At 37.0% G+C, this 20,823-nt stretch overlaps 1 protein-coding gene across 3 annotated transcripts; it reads left to right on the top strand.

Moving 5' to 3' along the window:
• Window positions 1–215: 215 nt before the first annotated feature.
• wipf1b (WAS/WASL interacting protein family, member 1b) lies at window positions 216–14,931 on the top strand. 3 transcript variants are annotated; one of them, XM_026258416.1, is made up of 10 exons: window positions 216–286; window positions 567–640; window positions 6,357–6,442; window positions 6,856–6,985; window positions 7,214–7,372; window positions 7,620–8,372; window positions 8,460–8,669; window positions 12,981–13,094; window positions 13,287–13,335; window positions 13,525–14,931. In XM_026258416.1, the coding sequence occupies exons 3-10, from the start codon at window positions 6,392–6,394 to the stop codon at window positions 13,529–13,531; spliced, it is 1,473 nt and encodes a 490-aa protein (XP_026114201.1). In that variant the 5' UTR covers window positions 216–286; window positions 567–640; window positions 6,357–6,391; the 3' UTR covers window positions 13,532–14,931. The 3 variants fall into 3 exon arrangements, with proteins under 3 accessions (XP_026114201.1, XP_026114200.1, XP_026114205.1); XM_026258415.1 differs by lacking the exon at window positions 216–286 and having other exon boundaries at window positions 469–640; XM_026258420.1 differs by lacking the exon at window positions 216–286 and having other exon boundaries at window positions 471–640; window positions 13,287–14,931.
• Window positions 14,932–20,823: the final 5,892 nt, after the last annotated feature.

Below are 20,823 nucleotides of genomic sequence, written 5' to 3'. Positions count from 1 at the left end.
TGTTTGGCTTTAGTGGTTCAGCAAATGTTTTTTATTCCAGTCATTTTTGCAGACTTTACTCACTATGATAAGAAATCTGTGAACTATAAGTGAATCCCTTTGAATATCTGTTACATATTCCATACATTCACACAGCGCTATGCTTTTCTGCCATACATTGTGTGCAGAGATTGACAGATGTTGAGCTCAGCTCGAGGCAGTCGCACACATCTGGAAACGTTGCATCACAGACGAATGTCCCGGATAAAGGGAACGAAGAGTCTGTTAGTGGAGGAAGAAAAACTGGGTAAAGAAATTAATTAGAAGATATCACGTCTTATTCAAGGCATTGAGCTGTACTTCCCTCATTTAAAGAGATGTGATACTGCTGAGACGTAGTGAATTCTTGCCTGCATTGTTTCAGTAGGCCGTCTGATACGATTTGAATGTTATTCCTGTGAATGTGATATGGGTTGTAGACAGCACGCGCTGGGCGGAAACAGTGGGGAGAAGTTATGTGTGTGTGTGTTTTCTGCCATGAAGGAGTGGCTCAAAACTTGTGTTCCTCTGTGTTTGTGTAACGTTAGATGCTTCATGATGATGATCGCTGCTGCATTTGGTTCGTAAGCGCAAGACGCAGAGAAAAAGACACAAATCACCGGTAAGTGTTTACGCAGCCTGTAGCTTTCTAAAATACCCGACTCAAGGATCCAATTTGTGACCAGATTTCCCGTTATTTATTTATTGCCGCAAACTTGTAACTATTATGTGAGTTAATCGTTTATTGGATAAAGTGTTATGTTTAAAACTACTTTTTCATCCACTACAAAAGCGCAAACGGTGCCAACTTTCAGGGGAAGCAGAGGCTCCCCCACTTCCTTAGTTGCAGTTTGAGCGTGAATATGTGGCAGGGTAAATAAGTTAAAGTTTTTTTTTTCCAGTAGTTTAGAATTGCACCTAATTTTAAGTGACCACCCCTCAACTAAATCAAACTACTCATTGCCGTTGTCATGTCACAGTTATTTAAACAGCTGTAGTAGCAAGCGATTTCTGATTAATGAATGAATCATTTTTTGAGTCGGATCTTTTCATCTTTTCATACACCCGAGAACTGAATCGGATCGTTTGTCGAGTCAGTCAAATACAACCCCTCATTAAACCAATGTATTATCTAAAGGAGATGATATGTGAACCGAGTATATGTAAATTAATTTTAGGATTGTGTAGTGTCAATGCAAATTGTATTTAGGTAAATTACTTTTGTGAGATGAATCGTGGCTGACATTCTTATTTAAAAAACATAATCGAAATGAGCAATAAAACATTCATGACGAGCAATAAATGTGGCTTTCTAGAGACCACCCTTTGGCGCAGTTAAGGTATTACATAAAATAATTGATAGCTTTTTTTTAATGAACTGTTCAAAAGAACCGATTCGTGCAAATGAGTCTGACTAGTAGAAGCATGTGGTTCTAATTCACAGGCCGTGGGGTTTTACAGTGATAAACAATGCAAGTCATATGCTTTCCACTTCCTTTTATGTCTCAGTTTTTAAACTTTTAGTATTGTGGATTGAAGACCACATTATTTTGAGCTGTCAGTGTCACAAGCTATTTCAAACACATTGTTTTGTTCTGTTCGTTCCTTTTTAAATGGGTTACCTTAAAAGCACATTGCTTAGTTGGCTTGGGATTGTATGGAAAATGCGAATCTTCTTTTTTGCATTAAAGACTTTTATGAGACTGCTTATGTCAACGCCAGGTCCTCTTGATTTTTCATGTGGTTTTTACCAAGTGTGAAATGTAACACTATTAAGCAACTGTTTAATTAAATCACAGTGAGCTGTTGAGACTGTGAATATAGGCATGCAGTTTTTAGTGAGAACTTTAGAAGGAACAAGTCGTTTTAGGCTGCATAATTTAGAGTTCTCTCTCTGCATCAACTTCCTCTCGGCGACAGAAGTATACTGTCATAGCTTCTACTTCTCTCTTGTCTGGTTTAGTGTTCTATTTGACCTGCGTTTCGAAGAGAGTCAGAAATCATGTGACGGTATCTGAGATCATCCATTAGATACAAGATTGCATGTAGCCAGAGGTGTCAACATAATGCTGAGTTTCAGAAAGGAAGTGGACAATAAAGACTGCCTACAAAGTGATGGAAAGACAGATGCTCACATTATGCAAGCTGAGCACTTGTAATGCACTTTTTTGCTTGTGATGTGGTATTATAAGCAAGCACTGCAAAGCACTTTACGACTGGACATGACACTTTTAAATAAATGAACGTATGGTTCTTTGTGGGTGGCCCCTTCCTGTATGATTTTGCATGTATGATGTAGCAGGTTGTGGCTGAAGGGCTCCACTCATTTTTAATTTTTTTGTGTTAACATTATTTAGTGAAAGCTGGATATATTTACAATTTCATTGTTGACATTGGCCTTACTTTTGAATTCCATAAATTCTGGGTCTTTGGTTACATCTCAGAGTGCAGTGGTACCCATCCATTTTTTTTCATCTGCTTTGTTTCAGAAAGTGTATTTTTTCCATTAATTTCCCCATAGATATTCTTAAAATGTCTTCAGTAAAGCATTATAAGCCATGACTCAAACTAAGCAGCTATGAGATAAATCACAACATTACAAACTTTGATTTGAAGCAAAATTTTACTTGAAAATATGACTGAAAGTCAAAGTGACTGGTGGAGATTTCTTGAAAAATCTTTGATACACAATTATTATTATATAAGTTAAATATAAAAGTACTGACAGCTTACAAAACCAAATACCATTGATTTTCAGCCACATAGCTCACAGTAGTCCTGTCTTTAAAGGTTATTGTTCAACTGTGGAATAAATTAATACGATTTTTACTTCTGGAAGCTGACTGTTGCACTAGTTGTTCAGACAGCATGTAAATAATTGAAACTACCTGAAGGCTAATTTGGTATGGGTTCCTTTGGGATTTTACCATGGGTTTTTAGAGAAGCATTTTCATTTGTTCTACAGTATAAATCACACACATACATCAGATGTGAAAGTTGCAAGTTTCACTTACTATTTAGAACACACAGTATACAAATCAGGATGCAGGGTTGACTGTCGTGACTTCTACAGAGGTGAAATGCATTATGTGCTTGTATAAGACACTGGCACACTTAAACACACTTGGCATTTAGTAATTCCAAAAAGAACACAATGTCCAGCCAAAAGTCCCTGTTTTAGACATGATGACATTTCAGACTGCTGGATGTAAAGCACTGTCCGGACAGCGAGGGCAGCTGTAGAGTGTATATCCAGCATCACATTCTCTATAGTCCATCTCCGCAGCTCTCTCTCAAAACACTGGAATGTAAATATATAGTCCATATCCAGGAACTTTTACTGTGCACTACTTCTCTTGTGTCTTCTTCAACTCTCACACCCCTTTTTCGCATTTCTTATCCACTTTTTTGCGCTAATCATCACCTCTTGTTAGGTCATTTTTACATTACTAGCATCATCACCAAACAGAACTGCAAAAATGTATAGGTGTGTAGCACAGACTGGTCTATATCTGACTTGAAGCAGTGCATTTTGATTTGAACACCTCTGTCGTTGGTTCAACGTTTGTTTCTACTTTATGTCCTGCCTTTCTGAAATGTTTATATATTTTTAAAGCTCATTGATCTGAAAATCGAGGTGTAAGGTGATTGGCCAGCTATCCAATGATTTGTGATTGGCCAAATACCTCAATCTTGGGATGGAAATGTTACGCCCCTTAACATGCCGTAACATCTGATGCCGTGTGTCCCAGGATCGACGAGACAAAACCAATAAAACCCATTACAAACGAGGCATTTGTTGCATCCAGTGCGGACATAATTACTGATTATAATGACTTATACTGTCTTTTTACGAGTTGCATTGTGTTTTGTGATGCATAAACATAAAGCCATGTCTGCTTTTGTAATCGGAGAAACGAGAAACAACAAGCTCTAACAGTTACTCTCAAAAACTCACGTTTGAATCATCAGTGGCAAATCCTTTACATATATGAAAACGTACTTACAGACTGTGAATCAGACCGTCCTTGATAATTGCCCCACTTTTTAGAAACAGACACTGGCATTGTAAGCTGCTCTCACAGGAAACAGTCCTTGTCCTCTGCGAAATGTGCTGCACACATCTAAAAATTTTATGTTGAACTGTTCCAGAACAATCTTGTAAATTCGGCTTAACCACTGGTTTCTAGTTGTCTTTTTGGAAAGTCAAACAAAAAAATTTCGCTTACACAATGAAACACACAGGGTCTCCACGACATGGCACCTGCGTCAACGGTGAGAATAAAAGTTATGCCTTCTTTCTTTGCGTAAACAGTTGGGCGGTGTTATGCAAATCTTCCCACACAGTGATGTAGATATGTGGGGGGCGTGTTAGAACAAGCCATTTTAGGAAGGCGTGGTTGACTCTTAACTTTTATAAAGAATATCTCTTTGGATTTGAAACTTAAGTCTTTGTAACTTTACAGACCTTCTTTATGCACCAAGAGCTTTTAACACTCCAAAGAGAAAGGACAAATGTAAATCACATCATATGACCCCTTTAAATAAACTTTTACTGCCAACTGAACCAACTGGCAGAGGCTCCAGTTTGGTTGTTTTACATGGCCCTTTTTCTCTTCACACCACAGCTATGCAAAACGAAGCATTTAAAATGCAGTGATGATTTGCCCCAAAAAATTGTGAACATTTCTAAAAATGGTTTTTGAAGTTATTATTACCAATGCACTTCTGGGATTTCAATGCAGTGTTTTGCAAATTTTTGGTTTTGCCGGCATAACTCTGAATAAACATACCTGATAGAGAGGGAGAGAGAATTAGAGAAGAGAGGAAGTGAAAGAAAGAGGCAGAAATGAAGTAGTGTGATGTGGCTGTCTGTAAGACGCCCTTGAGAGATCTTGATGATAAAAGAGCAGACAATTTAAAGTGCTTGTGAACTGTGTTTCCGTGTATTGACTTGTTCTCTTTGAGTCTCATCTGTGTTCCCACTTCTGATTTTAAACCTTTTGTTGTTTATTTGTCACCTTTGTCTGAATGATATTAACGCATGTGGATGTGTGTTTATCAAAGAGAGAATGAGAAGTGAGAGGTATATTGCTGTAGCTCTTCCTGTTTATGTTCTCTTCCGGATGTCAGCAGTGAGAGAGAGGCCTTTATAACACTTGAACTCAGAGAAAAATAAAGCTTGTAATTGTTGGCATTGCTGTATTATGAGTGTGTAAGGGAATATTATAAAAACTAGTCTATTACAGTAAGCTTTCTATATCTCAGAAATGACCTTCTTTTTTACGGCCTTTCCCACATGTCATGGCATGCATAATAAAGGTATCTTGGTATAGCACAATAGGATATTTCAAGACTGGCTACTTACTGTAAAACCAATTCAAAATGTTGCGGCTGTGCGAGACCACTTTAGTATGGCCATGTGGTGTGGTTAGATTAACACCTGTGATTGAGTGAATGCTTCAGGCCTGTTTTATAAAACCTGAAAAGTGTGATGTTGTTTCAGATGGTGCCATTCATGCTACATTTGGGTTTCCTGTTAGTGGTGTTTGAGCACCACTACTATGATTACAAGGTCAAAGATAATGGGCTCAATGACAATTAAATGAGAATAAATGTCTTAGAAATGTACACTTTGTATTCACGCTGGTTTCATATGGTTTTAAAAAAACCTTTGTCATTTTTAAAACATTAAATTTGAATGTTTAAATTGAATAACTGTAAAATTGCTATATGCTGTTAATAAACATTTTCCTTACACTTACAATACATGTATGTGTATGAATCTTAATAATGGATTAATGGATATGAGCAGCAATGTTATGAAACTCCTGCCACGCAGTCAAACGCTCATGTGACGCAACGTCAGAGTCACATTATAGGCTACATGTGTGGTGTGCTTGAGCAGTGAATACCCCTGAGGCTTGTTTCAAGTTGCAAACATTATATATATAATGTCTAATATATATATATATATATATATATATATATATATATATATATATATATATATATATATATATATATATATATATATATATATATATATTACATTTGAAAGTAACATCAGAAATTATTAATAATGAATCGGTTCATAAATGTTTACAAATATTAATAAGCAGTAAATATGTTTTTTTTAAATATTATGTTTTTCTAAGAAATTTTATAGAAGATTATATCAAGAATTCGAGAACTATTTTTGCATTTTTTTGCAAGTAACCGTTCAGAACTCCCTAGAAACTACATAACAGCACTCTGGAAACCACTCAACATTGTGGCAACAACCAACACTATTTCTTTTTGAAAATATAAAATATATGACATTTTCTGTTTGTCAGGTCTCAGTGAGAGGAGGTGACAACTAGGAGAAAAAATGCCGGTACCTCCTCCGCCTCCCCCTCCCCCACCCCCCACCTTATCTCAGGTATACACACTCACACACATACACTAAATACACTACACAACTGAGATAGAGAAAAACTGTCCATTTTACATTAAATGATCACACACTACCATTGTCGCACACAGTAACCTCACACAGAAACAAGCACCATGTTGCTATGAGAGGCATGACAAATTAAAACAACATGTGTTCTAAAATTGGCTCAAAATCTCAAGCATGATGGACTGGATGAAATAACAGTCTGAAGCTAAAAAACCTTGAGACTGGGCCCATCATACACTGTGATATTCTGTCAAATCTATTAACTTGCCTGCCCAAAATCTTCAGACTGGCTTCGACTTTTGCCAGTGTTGTCAACTCTTCTAGACTGCAAATTGGGGCACCAGTGCTTGAATGATTTCTACGGAAAATATCTGTGCTTCTGTTTCTCACAGGCAAACACAGAGAAGCCGGTCTTGAACAAATCAGAGCAGCAGGGCAGGAATGCTCTGCTGTCAGACATCAGCAAAGGAGCAAGGCTAAAGAAGGCGGTTACTAATGACCGTAGCGCACCCATACTTGACAGTAAGAACCAGCATCTTATGGAGTTATACTGGCAATAATGTTTGTCTATGCACCAGACAGATTTTAATTATATAGGGCACATATATTTAAATAGGTTTTCTTTTATGCTACTATACTTTCAAAACTCTTCTGTGTTAATGATTTTTGCATGTAAAATGAGTAGCAACATTTATTGGTTGCGGGTTTGCTATCCAGTCCAAAATATTAAATACATGTTTGCTTTGACAGAACCCAAAGGTGGTGCTGGTGGTGGAGGAGGAGGCGGGCCTGGAGGAGGAGGTGGAGGAGGAGGAGGAGGGGGAGGGTTTGGAGGTGGAGGTGGATCACCAGCTGGTCTGGGTGGGCTCTTCCAGGGTGGCATGCCAAAGCTGCGCTCCACTCGAGATGGTAAGGACACATACATGTATGTCAAACATACTACTAAAGCTTGCTACACACTACTACTGCTTACTGACAGATTCCAACTCATTCATTCAACAAGGATTTACGAGTATAACATTTTTTGGCCAGTCCCAATGATGGACCTTCAATCATAAAATGTAATATTTTGTTTTGAAAACTGAGAAATGATTTAAATAAAGTCCTTTCATTTGTTGGATTATCACTTTATATGAGATTATTTGCTCTCTTTCAGACTCTAGTAGTGTCAGACCTCCAGTTCTGCCACCTGGTGCTCGTAGCTCTGGTCCACGGCCCTTTGGAGGAGGATCTGGCTCCGCCCCTCGTCCACCTCTGCAGCGCAGTGAATCCGTTGACCCCCCTCGCCCACGAATGACCCCACCACGTCCTGAAACACCTGGAGGACCTCCTCCACCTCTTCCAAGTGCCCCACGGCCCTTTCAGAGTGGGGCACAGAGCAGGGGACCACCCTCACTTCCAGGGACTCCTCGTCTTGGTTCTGCACCAACCCCTCCACCTCCAAACCCCCCTGGACGACAGCCTGCACCTCCACCGGTGCCAGCTGTATTTGGTCGTCCTCCTTCCATTCCTTCGCCCTCAGCTGGTCACGCTGGACGGCCTCCTCCTCCCCCTGCACCTGGTCGAGGCGATGACCGTCCTCCACCTGTTCCCCCCGCTATCCGTACTTCTTTGCCACTCACAAGGGACAGCCCGCCCCCTCCACCTCCACCATCAGTGAGCAGTAAACCAACCCCTCCTCCAGCTCCTGCTCCTGCCTCTCTGCGGCCACCTGTTAGTGCAGCACCTCCTCTGCCGCCCGGACGCCCAAGCCCATCTACTCCTGAGGAGCATACGCCACGCCTTCCTGAACGGAACCTGTCACTTGGCTCGCATCCTCCTGCCCCTCCACCTGGGCGATCTGGACCACTTCCTCCACCTCCCTCTGAGAGACCGCCCGCATTGGGTCGGAATGCAGGTGGAAGAACAGGTAGAGGGGGAGTTGCGGGTTCTTGCAGGATAATCTGAAATTCACCTGTTTGAATATTATATTATGCCTTTGTCTATTTGTCCACAGGTCCTCTTCCACCTCCACCTCCTTCTGGCCGTCCTGGAGGAGGAAGTGTGAGGTCATCACCAGCCCCTCCTCCACCGAACAGACCAGGTGTGGAGCCTCATCGTGGTGGCAATAGACCACCTCTCCCACCAGACAGACCCTCTTCTGGACCTCTGCCCCCTCCTCCCCCAACTATGGGCAATGGATACCACAATCAGGGACATCATATAGGTATTGTGACTTTCCTACATGCTTTTTCAAGAGTCTTGTAGAATTTATGAAGAATAAATGTATTTCGTTGTTTTGGATTGGTGCATTTCACCAGAAGGTAAAGGTACACTATACCCATTTACAGAACTGCTTACATGTAATCTGGATTACGTAATCAGATTCCAAAAATTAAGTACATGTAATTTGATTAGATTACATTTTAAAATACTCGTAATCAGATTACAGTTACTTTTTAATTGATTACATGATTATATATTATTCATACAATGGCAATAAATTATTCATACATTATTGATTCTCGCTAATTCCTTTTTTTATCTTTCTAAAATAGCCTACCGCTTATACAGGTGCTGGTCATATAATAAGAATATCATCAAAAAGTTTATTTATTTCACTAATTCCATTCAAAAAGTGAAACTTGTATATTATATTTATTCATTACACACAGACTGATATATTTCAAATGTTTACTTCTTTTAATTTTGATGTTTATAACTGACAACTAAGGAAAATTCCAAATTCAGTATCTCTGAAAATTTGAATATTTGTAAAAAGGTTCAATATTGAAGACACCTGGTACCACACTCTAATCAGCTAATTAACTCAAAACACCTGCAAAGCCTTTAAATGGTCTCTCAGTCTAGTTGAATTGTCAGTTGACCTAAAGACCATTGACACCCTTGCACAAGGAGGGCAAGACACAAAAGGTAATTGCAAAAGAGCCTGGATGTTAACAGAGCTCATTGTCCAAGCACATTAATAGAGAGGCGAAGGGAAGGAAAAGATGTGATAGATAAAAAGTGTACAAGCAATAGGGAACAAATGAAACAAAACCCATTCAAAAATGTGGGGGAGATTCACAAAGAGTGGACTGCAGCTGGAGTCAGTGCTTCAAGGACCACTACGCACAGACGTATGCAAGACATGGGTTTCAGCTGTCGCATTCCTTGTGTCAATCCACTCCTGAACAACAGACAGTATCAGAAGCGTCTCACTTCAAAAAGGACTGGACTGCTGCTGAGTAGTCTAAAGTTATGTGCTCTGATGAAAGTAAATTTTACATTTCCTTTGGATATCAGGGACCCAGAGTCTAGATGAAGAGAGGAGAGGCACACAATCCACGTTGCTTGAGGTCCAGTGTAAAGTTTCCACAGTCAGTGATGGTTTGGGGTGCCATGTCATCTGCTGGTGTTTGTCCACTGTGTTTTCTGAGGTCCAAGGTCAACACAGCCGTATACCAGGAACTTTTAGAGCACTTCATGCTTCCTGCTGCTGACCAACTTTATGGAGATGCAGATTTAATTTTCCAACAGGAATTGGCCCCACCACACAGTGCCAAAGATACCAGTACCTGGTTTAAGGACCATGGTATCCCTGTTCTTAATTGGCCAGCAAACCCGCCTGACCTATTGGGAACAGGAAGATGCGATATGCCAGACTCAAGAATGCAGAAGAGCTGAAGGCCACTATCAGAGCAACCTGGGCTCTCATAACACCTGAGCAGTGCAACAGACTGATCGACTCCATGCCACGCTGCATTGCTGCGGTAATTCAGGCAAAATGAGCCCCAACTAAGTATTGAGTGCTGTTGTACGTGCTCATACTTTTCATTTTTATACTTTTTAGTCGGCCAAGGTTTCTAAAAATCCTGTCTTTGTATTGGTCTTAATTTATATTCTAATTTTGTGAGATACTGAATTTGGGATTTTCCTTAGTTGTCAGCTATAATCATCAAAATTAAAAGAAATAAACATTTGAAATATATTAGTCTGTGTGTAATGAATGAATATAATATACAAGTTTCACTTTTTGAATGGAATTAATTAATCAACTTTTTGATGAAATTCTAATTATGTGACCAGCACCTGTATACATTCAGAAAGTCTTCCAGTTTTGTGGACATTCACACAAAGAATGCACAATTTAAAAATGCACAAATTCACATTATTTCTTATTTACAAGTAATAAAGGCATTCCCAAACATTTTTTGTCATCTGAACATCTTTCAAGCAAATTATGTACCAAGAAAATACCATGAGATTTTAAATAAATGTATATAAAGAAAACGTATCACATTTGCGCGTTCATGGCTTTAGTAGGTGATTTATTTTGATGTTATTTTAAAATTAATAATTTTAATTTGACATTTTAATGAGGTAATTAGCTTTTCATCAAACTCTCAAACTTCCAGAAGTTAATTTATGAACTCCAGTTTGGGAAACCTTGACGTAACGCAATGTTTAATGTATTTAATGTTGTTAATTACAAAACGTGGAATATATTCTTACTCTTTGTATTTTTATATAGTACAAGATTGTTCTATTAAAATCAATGTGGTAATAGAGTTAGGTCTATAAAAAAAACCTCCCCTTTCAATTCACCAACAACTCCACTGCACGATAAGCAAATCCCAGCCAGGTCCGACACTTTTTGGAGTCTCCTTGAAATATTTCCATTGTGGTCAGTGCTATTTGCAGCGCGTTTGTTAATTTGCATGTGTTGTGAGGATATGCAGCGCATTTCGTTAATGCATTTGTTGTGAGGATTTGCAGCGTTTCTGAATTTGCATGTGTTGTGAGGATTTGCAGCGCGTTTCGTTAATGCATTTGTTGTGAGGATTTGCAGCGTTTCTCAATTTGCATTTGTTGTGAGGATTTGCAGCGCGTTTCGTTATATGAATGTGTGGTGAGGATTTGCAACACTTGTGTTGTCAAACTGATGATGTTTTTTTTTTTTTCTGGTGTTTTTTACATTTGCATGCGTTTTCTTAAATTGAAGCGTGTTGAGCTCTCTCAGCCACCGTAGTAATGTTAATGGATTATGTTACTTACTTCAAATTTTGGCATGTATTTTGGATTAAGTAAGAGACTACAATTTCTAAGTAATCTATCCAGCTCTGCCCATTTGCTTTATGAACATTTAATCTCAAAACAATTGTCATTTATAAGGAACTGGTTGTTCCTTTGCTGCTATAACAGTTTCTACTCTTCAGGGATGGGTGGCCAATAGATGTTGGAAAATGGTGGTTGTGAGAATTTGTTCCCATTCAGACATTACAGCATCAGGGATAGTGTTGGATATTGGGCATTGGAGTCTGGTTTGCAGGTCATGTTTCATTTCGTCCCAATGCTGTTGAGATCTGGATTTGTGCTGGCTAGTCTGATTCTTCCACACTCAGTAGACTCTGTATACCATTTTACTGGTGGCATCATGAGCCAGTGTCATACTTGGGAGACTGCATGGCTGTATGATGGACTTTTATGTACCTTTTAGCAGTGCAGCAAGGTGTGGCTGAAATTGCTAAATAGTTTAATTATAAGAGGGCACATACTTTTGGCAATGCAACATCATAGACAAATATTGCTATCTTGTGGATAAATTGAGTAATACAGAGTTACAGTTAGTAAATCTGGCTATGTTTATTATGAAATGTATGTCACAAGATACCAGAGCTGTGATTATCTCATAAGCCTCTGTACATGTGCAGTATTGCATGTATGATGATGAAATTGAAGTCATGCGCACTGTACACATACCCTAAAGTATGCATAAAAGTATATTTTAGGGCTGAACTAACCAAGAACCCGATCGGTTTAGAACAGTAGTCTCATCGGTAAAAGAGTGTGTATTGAAATACTTGAATGGAAAAATAAATGAAAGGGCTTTTACATTAATAGTTCACATTACTGCTTCAAAACTTGAAGAATGCATTCCCCATATACTTCTATTGTAAGTTCATTACTGTAAACATTTTTTGTTTGTTTGTATGTTTGTTTGTTTTTGCTGGTGAACCCAACTGAGGGCAAGTCAAATAGTTTTGGTTTGGGGGGTTATAGATGGCATTTCACATAATCAACAGAAGAATTTAGGCCACAGGGGGCAGCTGTGGCCTAATGGTTAGAGAGCCAGACTAGTTACCTGAAGGTCACTGGTTCGAGTCTCTGTGCTGGCAGGAGTTGTAGGTGGGAGGGAGTGAATGAACAGCGCTCTCTTCCACCCTCAATACCGATGGCTGAAGGGCCCTTGAGTAAGGCAGTGAACCCCCAGTTGCTCCCCGGACGCTGGATCCGGCAGTGTGTTCACAGTGTGTTCACTTCTCACTGCTGTGTGTGTGTACTTGGATGGGTTAAATGCAGAGCACCAATTCCGAGTATGGGTTACCATACTTGGCAAATGTTACGACTTTCACTTTCACTTCTAACATGTATTGACCATTTGATGAACTCCTATTGATCTGTAAATAGCAGCTTAGATTTGTATGCAGCTTGTGCTACAGATTACTGATGTGTGCCTTTGAATTGTTTCTCCAAGATGAGTGGGAATCACGATTCACGTTTCGACCTGTATCGGATCTTCCACCACCAGAGCCCTACATTCCCTGTCAGAAGACCTATCCTAGCAAAATGGCCAGGAACGAAAGCCGAGGTAACCAATCACAGCTGTTTTCTCTTATCTTATCCGTTTTTGTTGCTATGCACATAGGCAAAACTGAACTCCGCAGCTGTTGCTTCCACATGCCAATGAATACTTCAAATAACATTCAGTGCTTTCAGCCTAATCATGGTCTTACCCATTTGTTCATGTGTCTCTGTGTTTGTATATTTCTGTCTGCTTCAGGTTCAGGAAAGAAAGAGCGAGGTGCACCTCCCCTGCCTCCCATACCTAGGTGAAAGAACCTGCTGTCTCAGGCCCTAACAATCCTTCCCTTACCCAATTCTCTTATTTTCTCTAGTTTTGTCTGTTCCTGATCTTTTCTGCCAGAGTCATTCATTAAAAATGTATAAAAGAACTATAAAAATAACAACATAGTACAGACAACATAGCTTTTATAATATTTTGTTTTTGTCTGCTTTAGAGATTGATACATGATGGCTATTATGACTATGTCGAGTGATGAGCTCTACAGTGATACTACAGCTAAGTTTGACTTTATTTTTAAGTGTTTTCTGAGTATGATGTGTTATTGCAGCAGTTCATTGGCCTTCAGGAAAGTGTGAATGTTTTGGCTTATTGGCGGTCATTGACACATACAGACAACTGTCCTTGTCTCATACAGAATATATTACTGCTTAATCAGGGCCGCCATTCCTTTAGATAATGGTGCAGCCATTTATAGAGCCACATAGGGCATCAGTGTTTGTTAGACAGTCCTTCATGTAATTCTATTTTGAGAAGGAGTGCAACAGTTTCATTAAAGCATTTTGGTGGGTTTTAGCGCCCCCTACCTTCCTGTCTTCATACAACACGGTAGTTATACAGCATTGTCATTCAAGCCCTCAAATGTAAAATGTCAGGTAGCTAGAACAATATCAGACTGAAAAAGACACGTTGAACATTAAAGGAGTGTGTTTGCTTTAGTACCTGTATGTGTGTATGTGCTGATAATGGCCAGAATGATATACAGAATGCTACAGTCTCTCCAGGAAGCAGAGTTTGTACATACTCTGTGTTGCAGATTGATTTGTTCACATATACAGTACCTGATGTGAAAATAACAAGGACTGAGTTTATGGGAAAATGTAGAAAGTTAAATGAAAGATGATTTGCCATAAAATCCTACACATGTGGGTTTCTGTGTATTATGAGATTGTATCTGTGTTGATGTTAGCCAAAAAGCCAAAAATAAGAAGTGTTACATTTTATGATATATGTATGTATGCACTTGCTTGTTTTGATGATGATTGCTCAGTATTATGTCGCTTATGGATATTTCTCAGATGTGTGCTGTTATATTTGCCTTAAGCACTTGACTAAAAGTATATTCAGTAAGTGTATCATACCTTGAATTAGTTTTCTTCATTTATACTTTGAAAGAATCAAGAAGCCAAGCAATGGCTTGGTTTATGCTGCCTTTTGTTTGTTTACATAAAGAGATGAATTACAAAGGCCTTTTAATAATACATTTAAAAAGGAAAATTAAAGTGATATATGTGATGTAGCATAACATCTGAGGCATCTTGAATTTTATTAGTGAGGAGAGAAATGATTGCACAGCCAAAAAGAAACAATATTTGCCACCAACATTAATAGTAATACTGGAGGCCTCTGATTTATGTTCTGTTTGCACACGTCAATGACAATGTTGTGTGTCCCAATTCTTAATGTGGTACTTTAGATGTTTTCTTTGTGCATGTAAATGCAAATTTCAGTTTCATACAACATATTATGTTGTTTCATTTGTGTATTTACTTTATAACAGTATTTTGCTATTCTGGTGTGCCAAATATGTTGTTTTCTAAATAAATATGCAAGTGAAGCTGGATTTTGCCTTTCATTAAAACCTGATAACTGTCACTCACGTTTTTGAAGATAGACTTGAATGTGCATGATACAAACCTAAATTTTTATATTTCATGACTGAAAACATTTTGTAACATGATTTTGATGTGCCATTTACATGGTAATGCAATGTCTGATTTTAAAATGGGTTTTAAAGGATGAATTTTGAGATTTTATGTTTTCAAGTGATATATAACTTCTGATGATTTCTAAAATGTGATAGAGAAAAAGGCAACGAGGAAGTCTTTTTTTTTTAAACAAAGGTCAAAGCTCCTTTTGTAATGTAGATTTCTGAGGGTGCACTCTTGTCATAAATTCATCTATTACTTTTCCTACATAATTTTTAACAATAAATATTGGTATAATATATATTTGGGAGTCTTAGACCTTTCCAACGATATATAGTTTGTCAAGATTAGATTAAATTTTATTGTAATATAGTATAGTCAACGTAGGCGTCCCGTATACGGGACGGGGTGACATTTAACAGGTTAAGAAAATAATGCATTTCGGTATGCAGTACTTTTTAAGCTCTTCTTATGCTTTCGGTAGGCAATTTTTCAAATGTATTTTGTAAGCATATTCTTTGTAATTTCAGTGCATTTTTTTATTTTTTTAAGCATGCATGTGTCATGTGTTTTTCTTTTACAGCAATATATTCATCGACAAGAGTCACATATCTTGTTATTTTCGCAAGGTATGACTGAAACGTTTGTAGTACAGATGACAAATGTTGCTGATTTAACTGCATTAAATCCAACCAAATCTGCATTATCATAAGAAATAACATGTCAGATCTCAGGTGACGCAGCTGCAGGACGTGAGCTTTAAGTGTGTGTGGGTCAATGTGTGTAAGAACTTATACCATTTGCTTACAGACTTAATCAAAATCTTCTCTTCTCTTCTCTTCTCTTCTCTTCTCTTCTCTTCTCTTCTCTTCTCTACTCTACTCTACTCTTCTCTACCTTTTGATTCACCTACATTTATATTATATTTGGTTCTGTTCAGGGGCGTCGCTAGGCCCTTTTTAGGGGGGCTTCAGCCCCCCTAAACTTATGCCCAGCCCCCCTAAAAAAATATTTGATTAATTAATTAGTGATCGCTTCAGTCACCTTTAAAAACTCATTTGAAACGGTGGCAAGCTGCATCAAGTTCCGACTCCTCCCCTGATCTGAGTCTGCATGGATTCAGCGCGTTTTTCAATCCACAGGGGCGCCGAGCAGAGCGAACATCAGAGTGTACAAGGTGTGTGTGTGTGTGTGTGTGTGTGTGCGTGTGTGTGTTCTCGCATCCAATACCAATACGTCTTCGCTGCGTTCACCTTCAGCCTTTATCACAGTGTGACAGTTGTTTTTTCTTCCAACAAAAATGAAGCGATTAACACCCATGAAAACATACTTTAGAAAACGATCATGATTTATTTTAATTTACTTTTTAAAATTGAAAACATATTATTGTGTATTTCGGCATTACATTATGCAGCCATGCAAAAGAAATTATTAACGACACACATCATTGTCTGAAAGTACTAAATGGCACAGAGAGAGAAACATCATGTGGAGATATTTTGTTTTCTATTATTAAATATAATTTTGTATTAAGTAATAATGAATCATTAGTGTATCATGATACATATATTAGAGTAAGAGTAAAGGGATCTGTGATTTTTTTTTTTTTTTTAAGTAATTGAGTTATAGAAGTGGCAAATTGATAATGGTGTTATTTTTAATAAATTGAAATAAATATAGAACAGATTAAACATATTGCCAATAGACAATTACATTAATACATGTTTTGTCTATATTCTTAATGAATATTAGCTGGTTAGTTAAATGATTTGAAATGAAATAAATTTTCAGGGGCTGACTTGATGTATAACCAACCATATTGTTGATTATAAATAATAATAATAATAAAATATAATAATTTATGTTTCATTGTAGATGGATATACAACATTTTTTTTGTCGTGTGGGAGTAGGTCTGCAAATGAGCAACAGTCAGGTGAGAATAGAACAGACAGCCTCACACACACAATACCACTGTGTTCCCAAGATTCATTGCAGTCATTGAACCCTTATGTTGTTTTAATATTCTGCCGATTTCCACGTACATTTCATAAGAAAAAGCAGTGGTATCAACAAAGGATAAACATGAATGTCCTAATACTGAATCAGTTAGTCTTTATTGTAAAAAAAATAAATAAATCTACTTTCCCAATTCAAAATTTTCCAGTGACTGGTCACATCTAAAAAACTGTATTAGTTTTTTTTTACAGTGTTGTATATGGCTCAGTCAGTACTCCTACTCCCATATATGAAATACAGGAAATACAATGGAATAGTGGATTGCAATAAGGTTAGTAGTATACAACCCTACCCTAATAGTCAAATAATATTTTTTAATCATACCCTTATTGGGGGCTGAGCCCCCCTAAAATGAAAATCTTAGAATCGCCCCTGGTTCTGTTCACTTCTTTTATTTTCTTTCTTTCTATTCTGTATAGGTTCTCTTCTCACCTCTTGTCTCGGCTGGTTCACTTCTGGTTATTCTATTCTATTTTGTTCTCATATCATTATCTATTATTACATATTTTATAATTGTATATGCTGTCTATTCTAGTTCTTGTTAATTTAGGTTTTCTTTTCTTGTCCTATTTCTGGTTCATTTCTAATTCTATTCTATTCATGTGCTTTTCTCTTCTTATGGCTTTTCTGGTTTACTTCATTTCTATTCTATTCTTTTTTTGTTCACTTTTGTCTATTCAGTTTACTCCTGCTTCTATTCTGTTCCATTCCGTTCTTCTGTCATTTCTATTCTATTTTATTCAGGTGCTTTTCTATTCTTCTGGTTTACTTAAGGTTTTATTATATTCTTTTTTTTGTTCAATTCTGTTTAGTTAACATTATGTTCTGTTCACTTATTTTCTATTCTATTCACTTTTATTATCTTTTCTATTCAGGTTCGTTTCTGTCTGGTCTGGTTCACTTTTCTGTTCTGTTCCTTTCTTCTGTCATATTTCTTCTGTTCTGTTCTATTATTTTGTAGTCTATGTTTTCTTCTGTCTATTATATTCTAGATTAGTCTGTTCAGATTCTCTTCAGTCTTGTCTTATTTCTGTTTCTATTCTGTTTACTTATTCTATTCTATTCATTCTATTTTATTCTATTATATACTATTTTATTCTGTTTTTTAGGTATAATTTGTATGTACTCTATTTGAAAGGGAGGGATCTGGCTTTGTAAGACCTGGCTGGCTTAATATGCATGTGTAACCATGGAAAACATATATAAGAATATTAAGAGGATTAGAAATCAATGGTTCTACAGAGAAATATCAGTAATACACATCTACACACAAATCAATACACATAAATCACATCTCTTGTGGATGGATCTTTTGACTAGCAACTACCCTAAATACACTAACACTAAAACAAAATGCTCAGAAGACCTTAGCAGCTGTAAAAGCAATGTCCTGGCAACCAGAAAATAGTTCTAACATATATTTCTTCAATATAGTATGTTTTTTGTCTCTCATGCAGCTACTAGCATGCGTGTTAATAATCTTGTGGAAGTTTGTTCTGAAGCAGGGGGATGTGTTTGGCCAAAATCTCACCGTAATTTTACTTTATGGATCTTTTTACAGTACCTACATGTGGACAGGCAACGAATCATCACACACATTACATTTACATTACATTTAGTCATTTAGCTTTTATCCAAAGCGACTTACAAATGAGGACAATGGAATCAAACAAAAATCAACCAAAGAGCAATGATATACAAGTGCTATAACAAGTTTAGCTTAACGCAGTATACATAGATTGCTAAATAATATAATGAATAAAAAGAAAACCAGTAGAATAGAAAAAGAATAGAGCAAGCTAGTGTTAGAGGTCTTTTTTTGGTGCTTTTGTCAATTGTATAATAAATGAAAAGAATTGAATTGAATACAACAGATTGAATACAAAAAGATTAGAAAGCTATTTAGATATTTTTTACTTTTTATTATTTAAAGAATAGAATTAGAATATAGATTGCTAAAATTAGAGAGTTAAATAAAGATGGAAGAGATGTGTTTTAAGCCGATTCTTAAAGATGGCTAAGGACTCAGCTGCTCTGATTGAGTTGGACAGATCATTCCACCAGGAGGGAACGTTTAATTTAACATTTAATTTAAAAGTCTGTAAAAGTGACTTTGTGCTTCTTTGGAATGGCACAATCATGTGACGTTCACTTGCAGAACGCAAGCTTCTAGGGGGCACATAAGTCTGAAGTAATAAATTTAGGTATATTGGTACAGAGCCAGTGGTGGTTTTGTAACAAACATCAATGCCTTGAAACTATTGGTAGCCAGTGCAAATTGATAAACAGAGGTGTGCATTCTTTTGGGCTCTCTGCTAAAACATTTTAATATGGCACACCAGTAAACACGTGAGAGGATCCTCTGCTGCACTTGTGACAGAATCCTCTTGGACCAGAGCAGCTTTAGCAGGAATCCCCTTTGTGGTGGACATGACAGACATCAGAGTGATTGTGTTGGTCATGTCAGGAACCTCTGGAAAGCTCTGCAACTGGAGCTGCTTTGACACAGAGCTGTGGAACCATGTGGAACTGGTCCTGGGGTTGCAGAAGAAGGAACCTTGGTTAAAAGTAAATGCAAGACTGCCTCATAGAAGTGGATTTAGCTCTTAAACATTAGTATTGTCTGTTTACATATGTCACGTGGTCTGACAGTTTACTATTGTAAATGTGTCTGAACAATCATGTGTTACTTTACTTTTTGACTCACAACCTTACAGTTAGTGATATACAACTATTGTAACAGCTAGACTAATTAGAATTCAACAGTTGTTTCCAAGAATCTTCTGGAATGTGTAAACTAAAAAAAATCTTGAAATCTTGATTATAATCTTTCTTCTGTGGATTTATTGGTGGAGAGGTGCATACCGCCACCTACTGTACTGAAGTATGATGAAGATCTTCTCGGGAACTTCATTAAAGCTTTTTTTGTTTTGTCAAATTCTACTACTGTCTTTAAAATATTAGCTAAGCTAAATTCCATAATACCCAAAGCTTGCATATCTCTTATAAGATCAGTTCTTTCCTATTGATATATATATATATATATATATATATATATATATATAATAATAATCAAAACATGCTCAACAGTTTTTTTTCCTTTCCTGACATGCATTACATAAACCATAATTATGTTTGCCGATTATATGAAGTGTTGCATTATCCTCAATCTTGTAAATGTAATGAAGTCCTTTCTATTCATATGATAATTCATTTTACCTTGTTTTATGTTTCTTTCTATTCTATGAAAATGTCTTCCTTTTTTTACATGAGTTCCAGTATTTCTGCCATTTACTCATACAAACTTTCTTGATCACAGCCTTTACTTCTAATCTGGTTAAAGTGACTGATGCTAATAATCTTCTTTGGTTTCTTTCTTTTTTTCTTTTCTTTTTTTATTATTGCAAAAAGGGTACAATTCACAGGTGATTAGCCATAATATACATAACATACAAAAAACATAGAGATAAACAAAAAAATAAAATAAAATAAAGTAGCCAGGGGAAGCATACAGGTCATTACAAAGTGAAGGAGGACCATGTGCTGATAGTTTTAACAGCCTTTTTGTTGTTTGAGCCAGAAATCAGATTAATATAATGTTCAACTTCATGGATAAAAAGTACAAAACAAGGTTTTTTAGAGCTGAATTTACATTTATGAATGTGAAATTTTGCCAAAAGTATGAATAAATTTATAATGAAGTACGTTTTTTCTTTACTTTGACTTTTATAAAAAAAAAAAAAAAAACATCCTTCCACAATAAGGCAAAGTCTTTATAAATATGGTCAA

The sequence above is a fragment of the Carassius auratus genome, chromosome 6 (genome assembly GCF_003368295.1).
Source record: "Carassius auratus strain Wakin chromosome 6, ASM336829v1, whole genome shotgun sequence".
NCBI classification, from domain to species: domain Eukaryota; kingdom Metazoa; phylum Chordata; class Actinopteri; order Cypriniformes; family Cyprinidae; genus Carassius; species Carassius auratus.
This window is presented reverse-complemented; position numbering and strand designations above follow the sequence as displayed.

Coding starts and splice junctions, on each gene's coding strand:
- wipf1b (XM_026258416.1), top strand. CDS start 6,392: ATGCCGGTACCTCCTCCGCCTCCCCCTCCCCCACCCCCCACCTTATCT. Junction 7,373..7,619: donor GCTGCGCTCCACTCGAGATG/GTAAGGACACAT, acceptor GCTCTCTTTCAG/ACTCTAGTAGTGTCAGACCT. Junction 13,095..13,286: donor GGCCAGGAACGAAAGCCGAG/GTAACCAATCAC, acceptor TGTCTGCTTCAG/GTTCAGGAAAGAAAGAGCGA.